At 41.1% G+C, this 25,558-nt stretch overlaps 1 protein-coding gene across 1 annotated transcript in view; it reads left to right on the top strand.

Annotated features, from left to right (window-relative positions):
• The window catches only part of LOC125893281 (proprotein convertase subtilisin/kexin type 4-like), a 207,295-nt gene that overhangs the window by 15,878 nt on the left and 165,859 nt on the right, over positions 1-25,558 (top strand). Inside the window, exons 3-5 of the mRNA XM_049583852.1 lie at positions 3,550-3,642; positions 15,523-15,604; positions 22,440-22,543. Coding sequence (XP_049439809.1) covers positions 3,550-3,642; positions 15,523-15,604; positions 22,440-22,543 — 279 coding nt within the window. The remainder of the gene's footprint in view (positions 1-3,549; positions 3,643-15,522; positions 15,605-22,439; positions 22,544-25,558) is intronic.

The following is a 25,558-nucleotide window of genomic DNA, read 5'->3' as shown; positions in this document are numbered from 1 at the left end:
CGGATAATTGATAGTGACAAGGCGCTCCCAGCCTTAATTGCTGCTGGTGAATTAGATTACCTTTTCAAAGTGCCTTCATTAGCAGAGGGAGAGCCATACCAATGGTCCCCTGATTGGCCTCATATTGTTTTGCTGTGAACCTGCTCTGGCAGGGCACGAGGATGTGGGTATGTGTCTATTTGTGAGGGCGTGTGCGTGTTTGTTTTGGATTCAAATTGCTCACTAATTTTCATGTACAGCTGTAGTTTTAACTGTGTGTACGTTATGCACAGCCAGTGTCAATAATGTCAAGTTGTCAAAGTGACACATTTAGCAGGAAGTGTTTCTCTGTTTTTATGGGTCGCTGACTGCTATTACAATTTAAAGGGTTGGTTCACACAAATTACAAAAGACAGATTGTCTCACTTAGCTGCAGTGCTACCTGGCCAAATAGTTATGCTTATATTTTCTGACATTTGAGATATCTGCCTCTAGATTTCTGCTCCCACTTCAGTGGGTGTGAATGAAAAACTGTAATTAAAGGATTCAAATGCAATATGTCCTTCACAATATAATGTATATGGACTTGATTGTCCATACCGTACTTGAACAACTTCCTACTGAAAAAAAAACTGCTGATGGTGAGATCTGAAGACTACAATGCAGTTAAAGGCTGGACACAGGAGATGCGGCTGTGGCTCAGCAGGTAGAGCAGATCGTCAGCTAATCGTTGGGTTTTCCTCTCATATCACAGAACGAGACAGTGAACCCCGAGCTGCTCCTGATGGTTAGACCAGTGTGTGTGTGTGTGTGTGTGTGTGTGTGTGTGTGTGTGTGAATGAGTACTATAAAGAGCTCTGGATAAAAGCGCTGTATAATTATAGTCCATTTACCATCACTTAAAGAGCTTTATTATCTTGGTTAAACAAAACTCTTCAGCCAGCATGGCTTTTAACTTGAACTGAGCCTTAAACTGTTACCTGAAGCTGGCATGCACCTGGGTCTTTAAAAAAGGCCCAAGTGAACATTAGTGGTGCTGCCAAATTTGAGACACAAACACATGCTGAGATACCTTGTTTTTTTTCTTTTTGCCATTCTGGCCATTAGCTTGCCAGGCTACTTGAAACACACGAGGCTGACAGAGAAAAGAGGGAGATATTTCTTAGTAAATTAGACAATAACTTAATACTGACTCTAACTAGATCTAACTACTATAACTAGACATCTGTCAATCTATGGTGCTGAACACAACAAACATTAGGCAACAGGTAAAGTCAAGAATTTGGCTAGGACTTCCCACTGGTGTGGACAGGAGCAAGAGAAACCACCCAGCTTGGCTCCCTATCTGCTCACAGCCACAGACGCACATCAGCACCATGGAGAGCTCCACAGTGCGCAGTGCCAAGGAGCAACACAATGTTGTTGAGTTAAAATGACTTTCTTAGATGCTGTGGCCACTTCAGATGAAATTCCTTTAACCTGCATTGTATTAATGTGGCAGAAGTTTCTTAGAAATATATCCAAAAGCCTGGACCAATGGCACCAAAGCTGTCTGTGTTGCGAAACACCAGTCAAGACCCATGGGGGGAAAAGCAAATCATAAATTTGGGTGAAGCAGCCTTTGATTTTGCCACAATTTTGGTTATGCTTGTTCCAATCTTATGTGTAGTCTTCAAATCTCCAGTTTTATCTTCTCACTTCTGGGAGAATGGCGGTAAGAAATAGAAAATATCAAAGTGTTTCTTAATTGATTCCAAGAGGGAGTTTATTTTTTCTTTGCTGTTTTTTTTCCTAGTGAGATCAAAGGTTAAGGTTAGTTACAGCACCCATGGGGCTGGTAGGGACTTCAGCAAGAGGGATCTTGGTTGTGTAAATGCTTGAAAACTCAGTTCTCCAGTTGAAGAGAAGTTTCTATGACCCTGGTGCCAGTACAAGAAATAAACACCCTAAAAGCTAAGGGAAGAGAGAGAGGGGATTTTGCAGAGAGCATGCAGTGAAAGTGGAGAGGAGTTATCATTCCATGCAGAGACGGTGACATGAGCATCTTAAAAAAAGAGAGAGGGGGAAAAAAACACTTTCTGCCCACACCCAAAAGTCCAAAACCTTACCCCCTCTCCATCCCCTGCAGCACCAGTTTCATCTCCAGCCATCCTTCCTCATCCCATTTCCATATCTGTCTCCAGTCACTGCTCCATCACCAGCCCCCAGTGCCCCCCTATCCCAAAAACCCTATGGCATCCCCATCCCTGTCTCGGGCTTCATCCCTGCCCAAGCCAGCCTGCAGCTCCCCCGCTGAGTTAAATGGAGTGTGCCGGCGTCAGGGGAGTCGCGTGTGCTCAGTTCAGCTCAGCTCAGCTGGGCTGCCAGCGTTCTAAACTTACTGTGTGATTATTGTCAGAGCGAGACTCCTCCACCCAGGAGGTCTGCGCTGATGGGTACGATGTCACCGGGTACAGCCAGCCATGGAGGGTGGGATGAGAGAGCAAAGGAGGGATAGAAACCAGGGTGAGGAAAGGACATGGGGAAGGAAGAGAGAAAACTGTTGGTGGGGGTGATGAAGAAAAGTAGCAGTGGTTCAAGGGAGAAAGACGAGAAAAAGATGGAGGAAGGGAAACGAGCAGGAGGGCAGAGAATCATCAAAGGAAGGAAAAAGCCAAGCTGAGCAAGGAAAGACTGATGTGTACCTATCTCAGCAGACAAAGACAAGGGAAGACACACAGAGAGTGATATAAAGAGGGAGAAGCAGAAGAATAATGTGCCGGGAGAAGAAAGAGAGGCAGCAGGGAAATCAGCAGAGGAGAGAGAAAAGAGGGAGAGACAGGGAGGGTGAGTAGAAAAGAAAGGCAAAGAGAGAAATTAGAGAGAAAATTTTCAAGCGAGTGATGTGTGCTGTGATTGTTTTCTCTCTCTCTTTCTCTCTCTCTCGCTCTAAACGGTCGGGATGTGGCCTGTATCTGCCGGCAAGAAGGAACTCAATTTGGGACAATTTACTCTGCAGTCTCAGCCCTGATGCACCTCAGGGACAGAGAATAGAGAGAATGAATGTGAAGGGAGATAGAATCAGCAAGCCACACACACACACACATGCACACACACACAATGCGCGCCTTGCACACAATTGCCGGCGAGTAGATTTCACTTAGTTAGTTCTAACTCTCCCAGGCGGTCAATACGATTTGAGTTTATAAGGCTTGGAAATGAAAAGCCCAGGATAAGGTTAGATAAACTGTGTGCTATTTGATTTCGGCCCACCTCTCGCAGAAAAACCCACACAAGACAGATGGCTGGAGGGGATACGCTGATATCATGTTGTGCAAAGGGTCATATGGGTGATTAAGGCTGAATACGTTATGTGCTTTGACCCTCACACTGTACGCGTACTGGTCTCTCTGTAATGATGAAAACACTTGTATGATTTTCCATGCGTCTTTTCTATTCTTATCATATCCTTAGCTTTGGAGGGCACAATCTTTCTAACAAATTCTTAAATAAAAGGCACTCAACAGAGCACATGTTCTGTAACCCTTTATGTCCTGAAGGTGACCACAACATTTGTTTCTATGCTGACAGGTTGGCAGCCTGGAGGATGTGTACACCCTTAGAGACAGCAGGGGGCGCCCTGATAGAGCCACCTTTGAGAACAGTCTTTCAAACACAGGAGGGGTAAGTATTTTAACTGTTCCTTTGAATAAACTCCACTATATAAAATACCCATCACACGTTAGGATCTAAAGAGGGGGCTCAAGTTGCAGGTTCCCAAAAGAAGCTGCTCTGAGGTTGTTGTTTTTTTTGGCCTGACTCGCACTGTCTGTGTAACACAGCGGGAAATGGATTTGTAACTACAGCAAATCAGAGCGTTCAGCTACTTAGACGTGACTGTTTGATACATTTAACACGGCCACGTCAAGGTGAATTCACACTCTGGCATCGGTTCTGATTTTACACAGCATGTATATGCAAATGGAAGTTCATTTGGCTGGCGTTGCTGTTTTAATCAGGGTCTAGTGTTGATTAGCGAGAAGGATGAAAAAAAAGAAACAGAGCCATGTGGTGAGTAATGGCTGAAAGTTGTTTACCCTGCTTGTGTAGCTTGTGTGCCTGTTCCATCCGATATCACTTTGCCCCCCCCCCCCCCTTCCTCACCACCTTCAACAAGCCGTTCTGCATCACCCTCGGAGTGCACAATGCAGCCTCCTCACAGGGCTTCGGTTGCCAGGGAAACCGTCACCCACGGAGACATCCCATGACAGCACAGGGTGAGGGAGGAGGGACGGGAGGGAGGGTAGGAGATGCGGCTTCGGCCCTGTCCGTTCTCCAGGGTGCACCAGACCTTTGGCCCTTCCCCAACACACTGCCCCTTCAGCGACACACACAAACAAAGCAATGGTGCATTCATACACAGACGCAGGCACCAAAACACACAAGTAATAGCAAGTGAAAGAAATGGACAGAGAGTAAAAGTGAGAGAAGATTCCCAACTTTGTGATTCAGAGTTATCATCTGAATCAGTGTGCGTGTGATTAATTGAAGTAATTTATGCACAATCTCCAGTGACTCCATGTATGGTTCATGATTTCATTAAACTGTAACTTTAATTACTTTTCTACCATCGTAACTTTTGGTGAAAATGAATTTGCACCCCCAAAATGTCCCACATTTCATAATGAGTCTTAAAATTAATGGATTGCACAAATAATGTTTTGGGATAATGAACAATTGCATACTTAGACGTTGCATCTCCTAAGTGGGTGCTGTTGCATCCTTAAATGCCTTGTATTGAAATCTGTTTGTTGGCTATGTTCTTTTATGTGCACTAATCATTTTTGGCATCAAGGCAAGAAAAAAAATCTTTATCACTAACTTGAGCCCTGTAGGAAACTTATTAAAATATTGCCGTAGTCCTTTACACAATCAGATAGAATCTGCTTTAATTTAGCATTTTTAAGGCTGAAAACAGTCAATATTGTAATAAGTATATGGAGGATGTATTTATGGTGGGTTATGTGTTGCCAAACACAATTACTGTGTGTTGGCTACAGCAGCTGGCCTGCTGCCAAAGCGTGAGCTATACTCCATCCACCCACCTCTGACCAGGCCTCTGTCTATACAGAGCTGTGTGCTGCTTTTCGCTCTGCATTGCACACTGTGCTTTGCATTGCGTTGCAGGTGGGTTACATTACTGGGCTGCCTAATTACTGCACCATGCGATGTTTAGTAAGCCGTAACAGTGAGACAGTGTTAATGTTAGTGTAATGCTTCCTAAACTGTTCTCTGAGGTAAAAACAGTATTCAAGTAACATGGTAAAATACCAATCCTGGCATCATGCATAAGGCGTGGATGGCTTACTGAACAGGCTACAGGGCACAGGCCCAGGGGCCCCGCTGGCCTTCACCTCCAAAATGTCACTTGAAGAAACACGTACTGACCAGGAAAAGACTCAAAATGACCATAAAACATGTAAAGGAACTGCAGAGAGAAAAACACAATAATTACAAAAGGGGCAAAACAACCACGAAGAGACAAAAAAATGACCAAAAAATACACAAAATTATCTCAGAAAGATGCATAATGACTACAAAGAGATGCAAAACAATAATAAAAAGACTCAAACGCACCACAAAGTCTGTATTTCTTGCTCCTATGTAGGAGGGGTGATGGGGCCTTTTGCATATCTGTGCCCAGAGGCCCATTGTCTCATAATCCAGCCATGGCCAAGGTGTTGAGTGTGTTACTTTTGGAAGAAATTTCATTTGTTTAAAATAAAAGACTTACTAAAAGATTTACTGGTGCAGCACTGTGTGACAAAAGCATTATATGATGATGTTTTCATGCGTTAGATATCAAGTGAAACTAAACCGAGTTGTTGTTTGTCGTCATAGTTCTCCGTGAAGTTTTGAATTTAAAAAAGGTGTTTGTTTAAACTTCCGCAACTGGCAAAATCATGTTGAAATCATGTGTTTGCAACATCAGTTCAGGTTGCATCCTCTGAAGAATGACGAAAGGTCAGTTACATTTTGTGGCTGTGATTTTGACGTTTTCTTCTCAGCTTCACAAACAAACCAGCATCCTTTTTATTTAATCTGCCATCAAAATCACTTCTTAAATCTCACCACAAAAGGATGGATATTCAAGTAACATGCTCTGAAGGGGAGGTCAGACAAAGTCTTTCCTGACTGGAAAGTCTTCTTTCTTTCCCAAAGCTGATGTGCAGTTGAAATGTTGAAATTATTTTGATTGTAACTTAAAATACAGTGCAGTGAGCAGCAGAAACCCTTTACAAAAGTTCTTATCCACCACCAAAAAACTATCATGCTTACAATATAAAGCTAGGTGGACAAAAATAATTGTAGAATAAATTAAAAAGAAATGTTCAAATGATATATAGCTTTCTGGTTAAAGTGGATTGCCTCCATCTGGTTCTCACTGTAGACTATAACAGCTTCACATAATGTTTATCCTAGTAACGGCATGACACACATGAACTTTACAGACCTTGTTTAAGATTTTAACACAGCAAATAGAAGAACTGTATTTACCCTGGCTAAACTGGAATGCTCTGTGCATGGCTTTGGAATGACATCTGCTTACTGAACAAACTGAATGAAAAATATAAGTGTCTCTGTTTTGTGAGATTGACTTTGCAGAAGCCGCTCAAGGTCCACTTACTTGCTTGTCCTGGAGCTTTTGACAGCATCACACAATCATCATCAATGGAGGAAGTCTGCTCAGTTGTTTCAAGTCTGAAGCCGATGTGTACATACAGTCTTGAAACAAAAGCATTGCAAAATAATGGAAGGTTTCGATATCTTCAGCTATCTGACAAGCGAGCAAACTTGATTTGCTGATGAGGACCATATGTGATATGATTGGAAGCACCAGAAGAAGGGAGTAAATTGACCTTAAGTGCAGATTGTTCTGTCAACTGCTGTTTCCCAGGGTGTCTGCAGGTCCTTAAAATGTTTTTGAAATTCATTTTTTAAAATAAATATTAGGCCTTAAATGTCATTAGATACTCTTAGATTTGCATTGGTTAGGTCTTAATTGCAACAATCATGTTAACTAATTTAAATGTAATTTCTTTTTGTCAAAAAGAATCAAGCTCCTCTTCATGAAAGTCCACCTTTCTGATGTAACAAATCTTTAAGTCTACCATTGAACCTAATACTGTCTTTTCACTTTATACTTGCAGCTTAACCTGTTGGCAAAATGTAGATTGTCCTAACTCACTTAACTAACCATATTCTTATATGAAAGTTACCTTTGCACAGGACCACATATACTTACCTTAATACTTACCTGCAGTGCTTGAATAAGAAAAGGATGATTAAGCCCTATTTGGACAGGATTAGTTTTACATAGGTACATGGGGTAAAGTAATAATTACCAGAGATTTTAGTCCCGTCCGTCCGAATGTACCATATCAGTAATCATTACCGCACGATGTCAGTAAAGATTACCGCGACTTTTACCCTCTGTAAAAGGGTCCCAGACAATTATCTCAGGTAATACTAATCCTGTGCGAATAGACCAGCAGTAAATATGTGTGTAGATATTTCGTCATATCCTGTTTACAAGTGGTTTTTCGTGGATCTTGAAGAAGCACTCAGTTTTGCACTTCACAGTCAGACAAATCCGTGTGAAACCTCAGGTACTGTGGGCCTACGACGAACACGATTCAAGTGTGTTCAAGTGTGGTACGCACAGGAAAGCAACGTCATACGCACATGACGACAGGAGGGGACGGCGGTGCGTGAATGGATTTACCCCTCCCATTTGTGGTAGTTTTACTAATATTTCTTATCCCGTGCGAATTGGCCATTAATATTACTGACATCCTGTGGTAAAGTGACATTACCCCACGTGCCCATGTAAAGCTAATCCGTTCCGAATAGTGCTAAAGTCCAAAGATCAGTCTTAAATTTGGTTAAAAGTGGTCTTGAAAATGTCTTTAAAGGCATTAAATATAAGTGTCTGATACCTTTAGACACCTTGGTTTATAGGGTTAAGAATGAACTGTCAAGCTCATTTCCCATACTGTACATATGGTATATATGCTATATCACACACCTGCTGGATTATGTTAATAGTGCTGTATAACTGAAAACTGTTTTTGACAAGAGTCATCCTAATATGTTATAAATAATCCTGTCCTATAGTGATATGAAATCTGCCCAAAATTTATATTAGATAGATTCATTTTCTGCACATTGCATGTGTGTTGATCTATCTAATATTGTTATAGTAACATGTAATGTAGTACCTATGCTGAATATAAGAAGGAAAAGTATTATTTTAAAGTAATATTGTAGAAATGACTCCCACAATTGTCAGATAAGTGTAATTAATAATGTGGAACCATGGCCAACAAATTATCAAAAATACATGTACAACACAGTTGATGGAAACTATTGTTCATTTCTTTAAAAAAGACTTAAGTGAAATTTCAGTTGAACTCATGAATATGATTGTGTTCCATAACAGAGGAATAATAAACACATTTCATAAATCAGTGCAATCAGCAACAGCTGCTGTAGCTCATATCAAACACTGGCTGAGTCAAAGCAGTCCAAAGGAATTGGGCTCTGAGGCTCACATGTGGAGAGCTGTATTATAATAGCCTACCGTTTACAGCACGCACACGCACACACACACACACACACACACACACACACACACACAGAATGGAGGTCCATGGTGGTTTCTCAGAGGAGGAGGAGGTTTTGCCACCATGTAATCCCGGTCGATGCAGCCCTCTGTCAGCAAAGCAACAATCAGCTGTTGTATTAATCGCCCTGCTAATGACACAATTAGCAGGGCTGTGGAAAACAGCTCCACACAAACATGTGAGGGCTCAGAGACAACACACAGATAAGGCCACAGTATGCCGCATGCACATTTACACAGCTAACAGCTCGCATACTTTCAGACTTAAACAGACACAGAGCATGCACACAGGAATATAACCCCACAGGAAACCACCAGACAGTTAACGCATACACACATAGGGCTGCAGTACGACAGGAGATAATAACATCCAAGTGCTTCTCTTTCTTTTTGCCCGTACCTTGTTTACTTCGGGCTCCACCTTCCCTCATTGACCCTCTCCCTAACTGTCCTAACTATCGTACCTCTTGCAGTTTCATTCTCAAACACACAGACATGTCTCTGACTGAACTCTACACTGACCTTTTACAAAATGTCTCAGATACTAACCCCCTGCCAGCTCCTGACATACACTCACTGGTCCCTGCTGGTGCACCACACACTTAATACACACATACAGAAAACAACTGTGCAGACTCTGTCCCGGTCCTTTGACTTTTTTGCTTTGTTTTAACGTCTGTCTAGTTAGTCTAAGCTGCAGCTGTGCAGAAGCTGGGCTTTATTGTTTCTGCCATCTGAACAGCAATAAGGCTCTTAGCAGTGGGAGAAATCAAAGACATATCCAACAGAACTCTGTTGTGAAGTTATCACGATATAGACTGAACAACTGAACCAAGTTATGTAAGAAGAAGCCAGTTTTTCCCACAAAGGAAGATGTAAACATCAAAAGTCAAGGTCAGCCAATCAACAAACTGAACATGACTCCTCCAATTTTGCACTGTACTAACAAAACATTAGTCTCACACTGCTCAATTGATTAGATCAGGGTTGTCAAACTCAATTTAGTTCATTGGCCACATATAGCCCAGTTTTTTTTACAAGTGGGCTGGGCCAGTAAAACCAGTGTATGAATAATAACCTATGAATAACATCAAATTTCCCTTTATTTTAGTGCAAGGAGTACATTCTGAAAACATTCCTTTATTTACAAAACATATGATGAACAGCCTGAGAAAAAAGTAAGTACAGTTTCAACAATATGTCAATTTTTGTCCACATTCAGTCAGTTGACTACTAACTGTCATTACATGTGCATTTTTCCCTACATTTCCACTCTACTGCACCACCAAACTAAAGTAGAAGCTATTGAGAAGAGAAGGCGAGATAAGTTTTTCTCCACCGTATGAACCATTAACAAATCAAAGGTTTGGGCAGTGCCTAAGCAATAGGGTCCCACCAGTATTTTTTAAGACAGACGTCTTACACAGATTCTTTTGTACTGATTAACAACATTTTGCACAATATTCATTATCTTTAAATATAACCAAAGTAAGGATTTGTTCTTATTTCAGAGAACTGTATTCTGGTCAGGGTGGAAAAGCCTCTGAAGCAGCATTTTACATGAAGTGGGCTACTCACTGTTCAACTTACTGAAACCCATGGGCTGTATGTGTGACATCCCTGGATTAGAGAGATACCTCAACAATTCCCACAGTTAAACAAAACAAGTAGTGTCCATGGCATATTCATTACTTTCTTAACCCATAAGGCATTGCATTTTATAGAAAATTACCATCAAGCGGCACTACACCTGTTATGAAATATAAAGATAATTCATAATGATGTCCAAAATCCCACTTGACTGCTCACTGCATTACACAGGGAATATTGAATGAGTAAACAAGGGATTTTGGACACAACCATAATTATTCACATTTTATGTGTGCAGTGAAAACTTGAATAAATGCCATTTAGGATAACTGAGCTTACACAAGTTTGACTTGAGGATGTCCCTTGAGAGTTTTTTCTGTAGCATTGACTTACATTTAACAGTAAAAGTCTTTACATTTTGGGGAAAGTTTTTTTGTTTGTTGGTTTTTATAATGAATATTACGCAGTGACAAAACGATATAATAATTTTCAGAAAGAGGCTGATTTTGCTGAGCTTTCACACAATGAATACAAGCAATAGCCCATTACTGTATGCCTATTTATGAGGAGTATAAAACAATGATAACACAGAGGCTTTGAAGTCCAAACTAAAACGGCAAACTTTTACTACTTTCAACCTTGACAAAGGCAGCACATGCAAGATCCACTCCTTTGATTCTCACCTTTCACAATAAAAGCCCTAGCTTACTCTACTCAACTGTTGACCAGAGAAAACTCAAATTCACTTGGAGCATTTTGCAAAAAGGAAATTCAGTATCTACATAAGGGTGACATGACACTGTCATATGACATGGCACGGTCATGAACTTGTCACAAACATTATGTACATGTCACAAACGTTTATGACTGCTGTCATTAAGTTTCATTCGGTTTTTGTAATGACAAGTTGACATTGTTTGGGTTGTCTTGATTATGACAGCTTGACATTAATCAAAGTGACATTACCAGAAGATGTCTTTATCATGACAAGTTGACATTAAATTTGTTTGGGATGTCCTTATATAATAAGGATGTCCTTATATAATAAGGACATCCCAATTGTTAAACAGAAGCAGTAAGCTTTTTTTCACTTTGAGACATTTTGGCTTGTCCTAGTGGGAAAAGCATAGGTGTTACTAATAACTTTAATGATGGCTTAGTTCTGTTCAAGTGTCCCAGCAAGCCATGACGGTAAACCAGCGTGCGCAACACCAAGAGCTTAAAACTGAAGCAGTTAAATCGAATTCAGCCATCATTCATTTTCTTACACCTGTGCTTTTCTTACTTTGGCACTGTGAGCGTATTCTGTGAAAAGGCTTACAGAACGTTATTACAGCAGAAATTTTAGGATGTAATAGTAGAAAATCCACAGGAGTAGTAATTAACATTATATGACTGCATTCCATTTAGGCGAGCTCGTTTCAGGGGTCTGATGTTGTGCATGCTGGTTTTCTTTCACAGCTTACAGCGACACTTAGATAGAAATAAGGCATTGTTAATGTTGTTAGCAGGACTTGTGTTTTTCTTACAATGACATGTGAAGTGTCTACTGTGAAAAAAGTCTATTCACTTTTGCTTCTTTTACTTTTGTTAATGATCCACATTGTTTAAAAAGTTGGTATTGACACCTGGTCTTTGTTCACCATGTGATGGAAGGTCTGGAAACCACTTTGTGTGTTTGAATGTTTGTTACGGAGAAGATTTGAGTGTGAAAATTCAACCTCTCTCAGACTGAAATTATTCACTGAAGCTTTATTGTCTTTATATTGTCATTGACGAGCCTATATTCTCTTTATACCTGGGTACTTTGAATGTACTTACTTTTAATGTTCAATTTTAAATGTAATATCCTTGAGTTTCATATATACGCCTGTTACATTAAGCCTCACAAACAAAACAGGTGGTGAGCTAGAAAGCATTATTTAGCTAGTTTTACAGATGGGCTCTCTCTCTCTGCCTCTCTCTCTCTCTCTGAGTCTCTGTCTCTCTTTCTCCCACCCACTCTTCTATCCACACGGGATAGAAAATACATTTGAATTTTCCCTCAATGCTTCCTCACTGCTGAAGCATTTGTGTGCTTTTTTCTCTCCTTAGTTTTCTTTCTTTTTTTTCACATTTTTTGCTTTTTTTCTCTCTCTCTCTCTCTCTCTCTTTTTTTTTTAAAGACTCCAGTCACATCCGCAATCCCGCGGCCCTATAAGGAGCTTTCACGCTTTTTGGTTTGCTTTAGATGTTTAATACCCCCTCTCTTTTGTGTCAGGGAGCCGGAGAGGCGTTAAGAAGCGCTGATAAACCCCACTTAGATCCCTTCCTGGCCCGTCACCCTGGCCTGCCGGGCCGCTTTAGCAGGGAACTGATCTGTGACGGCCTGCCACTCAAACTGAGCACTTCTGAAGGCTGACACAATGGAGTGAGCAACACACCAGAGGGCCTGGGGGTGGGTGGGGAGGGCGGAGGCAGGGAGGGTGAGGAGGAGGAGGGAGAGGAGGCCAAGAGGTGCCCTAAAAGAAGGCTAGAGGAGGGGCCAAAGTGTATCTCCTTCTTATCTTTCTCCTTTCTTTCAATGTATGCAATTTCTCCCTCCCTACCCTTGCTGCTCGCGACTGTAGAGCTCACTCTTTTTTTTTACGTGCCTCTGTGTTTGTTTCAATGTTCATCTTCTAGTTGCTGTAACACACACACACACACACACACACACACACACACACACACACTCCCTCTCCTCTGTCTTTTTCCTCTCTGTGGTCAGGGCTATCAGCCTGGCAGCCAGAGATGAGAGATTGAATGAAGAGGCAGAGAGTAGATGGGTAGGGGTGGAGGGTGACAGGGGGTTGAGGTCCAGATAGGGATCAGCGGTGCATCAGGGTCTGGGTGCCGGTTGGTCATGTGGCGCGTTCACTGCTGCGTGGCATCATGGGTCCAACCAGGGCCAGGCCGGGGCCGACAGAGCCTCAGGAGGCTCAGCGCTGTGATTGACAGGCGGAGGGAAGGGGGGGTGGGGTTGGGGGGCATGCAGCCACTGCCGCTGCCATCGCCATCACTTTCCCAGGGGGCCGTGGGTGGGTAGCGAAGCCCAAAATGTCAGCGCTGATATCTGTGCAACTCGGCTCGTATCACACTGCTGCAGCTGCCTGCCATTCGCCGCATCCACTCATTCATATAGAGACATGGGAGTATTATGTGCACTCACACACACACACACACACACACGCATACTTTCTGTCTCACCACCTTCCTCAATCATTCACTTCTTTTCTATAGAGCTACATTTGTGCACACACACACACACACAGTGTATTTTTCATGGGATGTCGGCAAACACACATTCACGCACGCACTTTTACTCCCTCCATCTTACTGTCTTTCTTCTCCTCCTCCTCCACGCATTCACATTGTGTCTCTGTCAGTTCTACCTCAGCCGTTCAATCATGCAAGTGTTCCACGGCTCTTTTCTTCCTCACTGCTGGAAAACAATTTTTCCAAATAAGGTTTATTTTTTTCATAGTCCTGCCTTTGTCTCTTTTCACTGATCTCAAACGTCATTGGCTCGATCAGTCTCCCTTTCTATTTAACCAGGCTTTTATTTTGAAAGGAGAAATATCAGCATCTTTTGCATTTGACACTGAAGTTACACCACTATACTTAGTATTACAGCATGTACTAGGCAGCCACTGAAATAAGCTCTGTTCAGAAAATGTGTGTTTCTGTTTGGTGATGTCATTTGCAGTGCATTGTGTGTGCTATGTAGACTTATCTGTACTTTTTATCTGTATGTGTGTGTGTGTGTGTGTGTGTGTGTGTGTGTGTGTGTATATGTGCTGCCTATATGTCACAGCTGGATGATGAATGCGCTGACAGTGGAGGGGTCAGTGTCACAGACAGTGTGGTCAATTGCCCCTCGTCCCCTGAGTTTAACCTTGAGCAACACTCCCTAACGAGTCTCAATCTGCCATTAAGGCCCACACCCACAGACACAGACACGCACACACACATTCCCCAGTGAGCGTGTGCCATTAGTAGCTGGCAGGGCCTGGTTTGACAGAGAGCGATTAGCTCCCTATCATGTGTATTGATCACCGTGTCCTGGCTGCTCCTCCAGAGGAGGGACTGGAGGGGTTTTACAAGGTAGTCGCGCGCACACACACACACACACACACACACACACACACACACACACACACACACATAGTCACATCCTTGTTGCCTGTGTGTATGTCTTTGTTTAGTTAAAGGAAATTTAGATACATATGGGGGGGGGGGGTATTACATGTTGCATCATGAATTCTGATTACATTTGAAGAAAAATACCAGTTCTTGTAGTTGCAGTTATGATCAGCCTAATATAAACACCAATTTGAGTACATTAGCAGAACTGTATACTGTATGTATCACATGTACTTCCTGTCTGTCTGTTTAATATCACACATGAAGTGTTCTTAGGTCTATCAGCCCCCCTTACCCTACCCCCGTCTTCCTTGGGTAGTTTAGACCAGCTCTTGTTAATTGAGTCTAATTGAAGAACATGAAGGGGGAATAAAGCAAGCAGGCTTTTAGGACATAAAAGACTGCAGCCGCCTCTCAATAGTATTTATTTTCAACCTCTTCCACTCTGATTTAAGTGTAAGAGGACAATAGTGGCCTGACACTGATATGTGTGTTTTTGTGTGAGTGCGTGTGTGTCTGTGATCTGTTGTTTGATTTAGTGCGCCCACCTTCACAAGGACCAGCCTCTTATCAGATCAAAGCTGCAAGCAGAGGCCTATGAAAGAAATTGTGTGTGTGTGTGTGTGTGTGTGTGTGTGTGTGTGTGCGTGTGCTTGTGTGCTGTGGAGGACAGAGGTGTAGGTGAGGCCGGGGGTGTTTTCGTTGCTTTTAACCCAGGACAATGGAACTGCAAAGGAAAGAGCGAGCGAGTCCTCTTTGAACTAATGAAGAGGAAACCTTTTACTCTCCTCCATAAAGATACCCAACTCTCCCTGTGCTATGGATTTTCCCTCTCTTTCAAAGTGGAATGAAACAGAATAGAGCAAAAATATTTCATTTTCTCCGCGCTTCTCACTGATGTACTTTTATCGTCATTAATCCACAATCCGAGACAAATAGCCGCACAAAGCCAAAATAAGACTTTAGAAATGGCTGAAGATTGTGAGAGTTGTAGTACATGAGCTTCTGTTGAGTAAGCAAAGGTGTGGACACTAAACTTTTCAAAGGGAAGTGAATGCAACAGACTAAAAGTTAAATGTCTAATATTTTAAAGTAATACATTACTACTGTGTTATGATTTCCAGGTTCACTGGGTGCAGAGGCAGCACAGTCATTATAGAGACAAGAGGGTTCCTGTGTCAGGACTGGACCACAGGACCACTCACAGTAAGTTTTCAGTTAACATGCTTCTTTCCAGTGACACATCACCGTGTCAGGTATTTAAAGAGGAACTTAGCACCAACTGAAAGTCTTGTTTTTGCTGACCTCCGGTGAGTTAAAGCTCCTACAAACAAAAGTATTTTCCTCTAACATTAATTATTCACCACACAAAAAAAGCCTAAGTTAAAGTTCAGAAAGGAAGAACCTCGTCATTCATTAACTTAACTTGGTTAATTTGCTTCATCTGGACGATGTGGGTGTGCTTTCATTTCAGTTTGATTGACTGGCAACATAAACAAACGCCTTCACAGCTATTTCTGAATTTCTTTTTCCCTAAAACCTCTTTAATCAAAAACAAATTTCCATTTTATCATAACCAGAGTGTTAAAGGTCAAGCGTGTGTGATTTAGGAGGATTTGGTGGCATCTATCAGTGAGGACCGCAGATTGCAACCAGCTGAAACTTCCTCTGGTTAGAATTCCATCAGTATTTATTGTTCAGTGTTTTTCCGATGCAGAGGGGCTTCTAACTACAGTGGTTGATATAAAAACACGAATGGCCCTATGTAGAGCCAGTGTTGGGTTTGTCTGGTCTGGGTTACTGTAGAAACATGGTAGATATCTGCAGACAAGTATCCGCTCCGCATGTAGATGCGTATAAATGGCTCATTCTATGGTAAAGAAAACACAATGATTCTTATTTTCAGGTGATTACACACTAAAGAAAACATACTTATTGTATTATATTCTATTCCTGACAATATATCTCCCTAAATCCTACACACTGGACCTTTAAAACAGTCTAAGTAGAGGTGCAATCAAGTAGTATCAACCAACGTTAAAAAAAAAGAAAGGACAAGCTCACTAAAATATTGCTTTGCACAGAAGTACCCTCCCAGCACAGAGAAATAGCACATGAAATATCAAGAACTGCTCTATTTCCGGCAGAAAATTGTGTGTTCATGTAGGACCCCATCATACATATTATAAGAAGCTGATTGAAAAAATAAGGGTTACCTTCTCACCTTGCTACACTGATGTAGAGGTGTACCCCAGGGTGTGTTCGTATACTATGAATTCATAGTGTGCAGACACACACGTGAAAAACTAAAAACGTGACAAAAATGAAGATCTAGTGAGTAAATTCCCATGTTTTCACAGCCTTAAGATACTTCAAGTAAATACATTGTGCTTTCCCCAGGATTTGGATAGCTACAGCCCAAGTGTAACCTAACAAAATTAGTTTGCAGTGGAGGTAACACCAGCAGAGCTTTTGAGCAGTTCCACTGTATTATCTGCTGTGGTAAATCTGCAATATTTGTTTTCCTGTTATCACATATTTAGAAGGTAATACCTACCAACACCACCACCAACACTGTCAACACAAATTTTACTTTCTCATTAGTCTGTTGTGTCTGGCTGTGTGAAGTGCATTTTGTCGTACTCAGTTTTGTTGAGTACAATTCTTGATATCGCACAAAGAATACTTTTTGATTTTGACCTCTTCAGTTTGTAATGATTTGTTCAACTTGTCTAGCAATTATTTCAGACACATAACAGAATTAATGGCTACAATGACAACTAACCTATTACAAAGTCTCAACTGTCCAATTAAATATCTATAAAGAATGATTACACTTAATGTAATTATTCACACTTAACACATTTTTTTTTCAATAATATACTTTAGTATTTCTGACAAGTCACTGATCCTCAGAATAGTCTTGTGCAAATGTGTGTCACTGTAATTGTCTCATGATCACATTACATTCAGTTGTATACATTTAAAACAGGAAAGCATATGACCAAATGTTGCAAAAAGAGCTGTAAAGATGACATTGCTCACTTGTGGCTGTTGTTTTGGCATGATGCTATACTTTTAAACTGTAACATCATGTTTCCTATATTAGTTGTCATGAATAACACACTGAATTCTTTTTCATCCCATACTAAGTTTACCAAAGTAAAAATTAGAGGTGGTGTTCATGTCAAGTTTGGTTTTAGAATTGTATCAGAAAGCATTTGGTATTTGGTTTATCCATGTACGTAGGTTGGGCTGCACGATATGGAGAAAATGAAATATCACGATACTTTTGACCAAATACCTTGACATCGATATTGCAACAATATTGTAGGGTTGACTATTGGTGCTTTCAAAAAAACATTTACACAATGAGATTTTTTTGATAAAGGATTATCAGTAATGTGGGTATAATGACTAAGTGGGAAAAGGCAAATAATAGAACAGCAAGAACAATCTGGTAAGTTCAGAATATTTCCTCACTCTACTGTAATGCCACCTTTAAAACCAGGAAAAGACATCACTTATGATATTACCATATCAAAAATATAAGACGATATCTAGTCTCATATCATGATTTTGCTATAATACTGATATATTACCCAGCCCTAAATGTAAGAGCATATCGCTTTCTTGAACATGTGTGTTTGCTACATATGTTTTCCTAAATGCCTTTGAGATATCATTTCTGACCTTTATAATGACAAACCTCGCTGATGAAACCAGTATGAACAACTGCAGCTGTTTCATGTCTGTTATTAATATTAACATCATACATACATATGTATACCTTTAAGTCCAGCCATATGTGTATTATTGTGTATTACGCGTTATCGTGTGTGTGTGTGTGTGTGTGTGCGTGCGTGCGTGTATGCGTGTGCACTGGGAAATGGTGGGTGTGTTTGCACAAGAATGTACTGGCTCACGTCCTGCTGCGGTGCTGTCTCTCTCACTCTCTCATCATCCTCACAGTGTCGCTCAGCCTCTGCTCTGATAGATGATATAAAGGCGAGTTAGAGAGAGAGAAAGATGAAAAAGCAAGGACGTGGTGGATGAACAGTGCAGTTGCATGTGCATTCGCATACAGGAGAAAAAGAAAGTGTACTTGTATGTTTTGACCAATGTGAACTTTTCAAGTCTAATGCTTCTTACTAGTATTTTTTAGATTGAAGCTGCCAATGTTCAATACCGTGTGCCAGTGTTGAATATCTCAAATATGACCATTTCCATGCCAAACACAGTTTCTTGGCAGTGTAAAAAAGCCTCATTATGGACTCCTAGCTCTATTAAAGCACAGGATACAATTAGTAAGACCAGTATTGGTACCATGGGTGTAACATGTTAATTAGTTAGCTTTGGAGATGGTGGTATAGGCAGATTTTTTTTTTTACCTTTGGAAAGAGCCATGCTAGCTGTTTTTCCCTGTCTCTAGTCTTTATGCTATGCTAATTATCCCCCTGGCTTTAGCTACATAGATGATTCACAGACTTGAGGCTGGTATAGACCTTCTTGTCTCAATTGCGGCAATCAAGAAAGAAAAGGAATGAAATGATGAATTATTTATTTAATTTATTGGCCTTTCCAAGGTGTACTCAGGCTAATCGGTTTGGGTAGTGTCTTGGGTCTGTGTGTGAATCTAAAACCTGAATAGATCAGAAGGAAAGAGAGTGTTGTCTGTATTATTAGTAATAATTATGCTATTAAATGATGATGATTTTTAAAAGTAAAATTATTATCTTGTGCAGGAGGTGAAAATAGTATTTTTCAGCTATTTTGATAGATAAGTATTTAAAGAATGCATGTCCTGATCAAGTTTTTTTGGCTCCAGTCCTGATCCAAGTCCTTTGATATTAGATATTTGCCAGTCTGATCTGATACTTATGCTTACCAAAATATTGATTGAATATGTATCAGACACATTGACAGATATATATTTAATCATAACAGACTTTGGTACACCTAATCTCAAATGAATACTCGAGGTCCTCCTTCAGACTTATTACGTTGATGAGCTTTAATTATAGACATGACTGAAAGTTTTACTGGAAGAGGTGACATAACGTCAACAGCCAGAGAGAAGATGCATATCTTACTCTGTTGGACTTGTCAGACAACAGAAACATTAGGTCCACCTCTTGTACAGTGGTATTACAGAGTGGACTTTACTCCTTCACATAAGATCTTCGTCTGACTACAGTCAAAACAACAGACAAGTTTTATTTTGTTCTGCCATCAAGTCACTCATGGTATATACATTAATTAGTGCAAGCTGATACAATCTGCCACCCCATTCACACACTTAGATTGTGCTCACACTGTAGGCTATAGGCACTGTAGACCAGTGCTGCATCATTAGCAGGCTGTGGGGGACACAGTAGGGTATAGTTAAGAAAGGACCTGCATTTGATCTGCATTATTTTAGCTGATATGGATCTTTCTTAAATACACCGAAAATGATCCTGATCCTACCAATTTTTAGGATCAGCCTAGCTAGGACATCTCAAATTTAAAGAATACAAACAACCACATCTGATGTTAATTAAAAACGCATTGTGGTGCTGCTGGTATCGGTGTTCCCTCTCCGTCTGTTCTTACACTTTGGGTCGGATCTAATTATCCCTGGGTCTGATATCGATTTGGGTAACTGTAGACCATAATATATTCACACTGATGCTATTGTGAAAGGTTTAGCAAATATAATTATTTGTGTTTCCAGAGACCCAAGTTTGGCTAACTAATGTTGGCACATAGATTTTGGTCTACTCCATCGCTTTTGTTGGAAACCAGAGAACTCTGAAACAATGGATCTAAATGAGATCAGAGACTGCTCCTGCCCAAGTTACTCATTTGTGTCCAGTATTGGATGGTAACTAGTTACATCTAACAAAGTATGCAATTACATTAAATGGTAAATGGTAGCTGGACCTGCATTTGTATAGTGCCTTTCTAGTCATCCGACCACTCAAAGCGCTTTTTACAGTATGAGTCACATTCACCAATTTACCCACACACAGCCACACTTGGGGATCAGTATCTTGCTCAAGGACACTTCGGCATGCACACTGGAGGGGCCGGGGATCGAACCACTGATCTTCCGTTTGTTGGATGACCTGCTCTACCTCTGAGCCACAGCCACCCTAAAATAAAAAAACAAACAAAATAAATGTAATTGTAATCAGCCACATTTACTGAGACAAAATGTAATGAAGTTATGGTTAATAATCACAATGTTGGTGGTTACGAGAGGCTTACATGTAGGATATAACATTCATTCTGTTCCTTTGCATCTTCTCGCAGTGCAGGAATATCTTCTTTTGGCACATTATCGGAAAATGCGGATCAGCAAAGCCATTGTGACAAATTTAAGTGCAACACTAATGCAGGACTTTTTAGCTATATTATTAGAAAAGTAAATAATATTTTAATTACTTCATTTTTTTATTTCTTTATTATCAAATGTTTTAAACTGGGCAAAAATTTAGTTACATTTCTTTGATGAAGTTACTCATTACACATTACATTTTAAACAGGATAACTAGTAATCTCTAACCTGTTAAATTTCAAAAGTAACTTTTCCAACACAGCACTCTGTATGTAAATTACACTGTACATCTGGAAACTAATTTGAGAATTTATGTTGTACACATGCGAAGAACTAGACCTAATTAAAGTGTAGTGAGAGAGCTGCCCGGACAGGCAAGATAAATTTTACTGTTTTGTACATTTTAACTCAATTTCATTCCCACATTTGTGAAAGAAAAGTCACAACACTTTTTGGGAAAGTCTGTGACTAAACCATCAAATCTGATAAAGGTTATTTAAATGCCGAGCCACAGCAAAAGAGATTAGAATCATAAAAGAAACATACCGTAACCCTAATTTCTGGGGGAGGATAACTCATTTTGATACAGCAGCTCCTCAACATACACATAAACAGTATGTATGTTTCTGGAGTAAACCAGCCCCCTATAGTGAGTACCAAAAATACCAAAAATGGACCTTGGACTTATTTTTTGGACTTTTATTTGAAATGCAATGCACAACATGTAACACATTAACAGTAACCGACTTTTTCAATGTTTGTCTCTGCCTTTTTCCTTCTTGTCTGTATTATATAATACAAATACATAAATAAAAATAGCAAAAATGAGGACTGGTAATGATAATAATGTGTTGGTATTGAGTGGTAGAAGTTAAGAAATGTGCCACATGTCCTGGTTTAAGCCAGGTACTTACACTACTACTGCATATCACCCACTCTGGAAGGCAGCGCATTGCTCTGTGCAGATAGAGCGCTCAGAGCCTGAGTTGGGGGAAGGTGGGAGGGACTGGGTGGATCAAACCATTTTTGAGGCACTGGGATTCAATTTCACCCCCAAAAATGGGCTAGAAAGGCCTATGTGTGTCGGTAATTACTCAGTTCAGAGGAACCACAGAAAGTTGCATACCAAATTGAATGGTTCAGGATCAATACATGTAGCATTACACCCTTAATTAATACTAATGCTTGGAATATATTCATGCATGTTTGTGTGCGCTGTCTTATTAAGGTCATTTCAGAAACAGAGCTTCCCATTAACAACTAGTGTGATATTAATTAATTTTTCAGTACATACAGTGTATTATGAAACAAACTGATTCATATCCATCATGTGAGAGTGAGTGTATGGCAGAGAGATAGAGCGCTGTGGAGGGGTGAAAATGTGAAGAAAGCGCGAGAGAGTAGCAGCGAGTGCACATAGCGTATGGAGAGAAAGGTGCAGGCCTTGATGAGCTGATAGCACATGGACAGACAGCGAGCCAAGCTGTGCCACCGTAATGAGATGCTAATTATATGCTAATGATATGGTAATCTTTCGGCAGTATTCCACCTCACTGGAGAGAAGGGGAATCTGGGAGGCCTTTCACCATTGGTTGGAGACCGGGGACTTCCTGAAGTCAGAGTTCAAAACAAGAAAACACACACACACACACACACACACACACACACACACACGTACACGTACACACATCCACAAATGATGGGTCTGTGTGCTTGCAGGATCCGGGAGGAGAGAGTCTACAACTGACAGGCAGCCTGGGGAGAATAAGAGTGACCAGTCCCTCACCTTCAATGACCCGCTCTGGCCCATGCAGTGGGAACTGGTGGGTGTAATCGTGTGTGTGTGTTTGTGTGTTTGTGTGTTCATTGGTCTTATCTGGAAGCCTCCTCTCTCTCTCCTCTCAGCTCTTGTCCTCATGGTGAAGAATGTTCCTCTGACAGGCATAAGTCAGGCAGGCTTTCATGTGTGACTGGAGAGAGGGAGACGGAGGATAGAGGGAGGTAGGCAGATTATGGAGAAAGGAAGAGAGGGAGAAAGAGAGAGAGAGATGAGGTGGAGGGGGTTGTCCATGTTGAACTGAGACAGATGTCGGGGATTGATGAGGCTCGGAGCAACACTGACACACAAACTGTGCCGCAACAAGACAAGCTCATCCCTTCAGCAGAATCCTGTTCACGTGGTTTGACCGATATGTGTTTGCGCACAACAACAGCGGTACAAAAACCAGTGTGTTTGGATATAAAAATGTTGTATTTGTTACAGTAAAGTTCTTGCACAAAATATCAGCCTCAGTCCAGCTTATTCAGTGGCACCATTTACAGCCCTTTTTAGGATTCATTCATTATGTAACTGTTAAAGATAACTTCCTATTTTTGTAATATCCATGCACTCTATGCACTTGAATTAAGTCGTTGTTCGCCTGGCAGATGTACCACTCCCTACATAAAGTCCTACTAATAAGAGTGCTTTATGCACAACCTCTTTACATCTTTACAATAGTTGGCTGAGCCTGTAGCAGTGCAGCCAGACTTTGCTTGTTTGAAGCATTTACTGAGACATTTTATCGAGTATTTTTATTTTTTGTTCCTTTAAGTGCGTTTGTGTTACCATGACTCATTACATAATTTGTCCACTGTGTCTGATTCACACAAAAAGCTTGAATTTCAATAATTCTTACATTGCTAAAATATAATCAACAGCAAAATTCCATGTTTTTATAATAGATTTCCAGTATGGTATGGCCATGTATCCCAACATACACACACGCACACACTCACATAGCACGGCGGCAGGGCTCAGCCAATCAACACAGCGGATGTGTTTGACTGATATGCGAGGGTGTAATCTGACAGAGCCAGGAGGAGGAGAGGCGGGGTTAGGGATTCACTACGGCAACCGGCAACAGATTGATTGACACCTCAGCTCCCGGGGCAAGATGGTGGGGTGAGAGTCGGGATGGGGGCGGAGAGTGGTAGAGACATAGATGGAGGAAGGGAGGAGGAGAGATGAGGGGGAATATGAAGCAGAAAGAAAAATCTGACACAGCTTTTCTGTGTGAGTGTGATTTGTTGCAAATAGTCACCGCTCTAAATTTTGGAGATTGTTTATGAAACACAGTATGATGCATAAAATTGTTCAAAAGATGCAAAACTGGTTATGCGATATAGCTAACCCTAACTATATAGCTTGATTACATAAACTAAACAATAGAACATAATCATCCTAAACTCAAGTTAAGAACACATCTCTCTCTCTCTCTCTCTCTCTCTCTCTCTCTCTCTCTCTCTCTCCTGCCCTCCTTCCCTGCTCTCGTTCTGTTGTGTTTAATCAGCCTCTGGTGGACGTGGATATTGATTGAGGGTCAGTAATCTGCTCAGGGTTGGTAGCCTGCCAGGACCAGATGTGTGTATATACCTGTGTGTGTGTGTGTGTGTGTGTGTGTGTGTGTGTATGCTATCATGGTGTGTATGTTTGCTAAAAGCAGGTGTGTATATCATGGGTGAGCAGTACACACACACACACACACACACACACACACACACACAAGGCAAGTGGACTCTATTGTAGCCTTGCTTTGGCTAAGTCCAGCTCCTCCAGAGGAGCTTGTTCAAAGCTGCTAAAATCCATACAGCATCCTGGACGTGCTTGCTGTGGATGATGTACGTGTGTGTGTGTGTGTGTGTGTGTGTGTGTGTGTGTGTGAGAGAGAGAGAGTGTGTTTGTATGCTATAGCTGAGGGGCAGCTAAGATAAAGACTGAGATTGTTTTGTGGTTACTGTTTGCATTTGTGTCTTCTACATAGAGAAAGTGTGTGTTTTGTGCTCTTGTTTTGCATATGAAGTTTTTCACAACTCTATACATGATATTTATTTTCATATGTGTGTGTGTGTGTGTGTGTGTGTGTGTGTGTGTGTGTGCGCAAACATATACACATGCTAGTGAGATAGGATTGTACGATTGGTTGTGTTCCAGTGCTTCAGAGAACAGTTATGATTCTGTGCGTGATTATGTTTGTGTGTAAGTGTGAAGCTTGTGTTGTTGGCTTTCACTTTGTGTGTGTGTGTGTGTGTGTGTGTGTGTGTGTGTGTGTGTGTGTGTAAGTAAAGTGAGTCAGCAAGATGCCTCACTGAGGGTTTAGTTCACAAAGGTGTGCGTCTGTTTTTTTGCACATTTGTGTGGCTGTGTACCCTTCATGTGTTTGTGTGTGTGTGTTTGTGCACTCCCCAGGGCCGGTCCTCGTGCTCTGGTGGACGTTGCTTGCTAGCTGCCTCCATTCATCTGCTTTATTCTCACACACTACAAAGCAGCACTGTTCCCTAGATGCAACCCCCCGAACACATGCACAAACATACACATGGACACACAAAGTCTCTCTCACATATACACACATACAGAGACACACACACACACACACACACACAGTCCTATATCACCAACAGTGGACTATCATTCTACACCAACCAAGTGTGGACCATGTACTTGTAACTTAAAGAGGCAACAGATAGGATTCTTTTTTTTTTTTAGCTTGGTGCCACCTAGCATTAGCGGTGTTGCTCGCACTGTCGCAACAACCAAATTGACCATGGAGATCAGAGATAATCAATAAAATGTAGGCTGTAAAGCCACCAGTATACCTCTATGTATATGTAGAATGAGAAGGTGTGTGGATACTCTACTAAATAAATGAGTAAAGAGACCGAGCAACAATTATCAGATTTATCTGAAGAAAAAAACAAATAGTAATGCAAATAATTATACCAGAATGCACAGTATCACTGTCTGAGGGCTGCCATAGAATGGCAACGAGGATGTCAGCCAACCAACACTCGCTACCCGG

This window comes from Epinephelus fuscoguttatus, linkage group LG8, assembly GCF_011397635.1.
Source record: "Epinephelus fuscoguttatus linkage group LG8, E.fuscoguttatus.final_Chr_v1".
Taxonomy (NCBI): domain Eukaryota; kingdom Metazoa; phylum Chordata; class Actinopteri; order Perciformes; family Serranidae; genus Epinephelus; species Epinephelus fuscoguttatus.
This window is presented reverse-complemented; position numbering and strand designations above follow the sequence as displayed.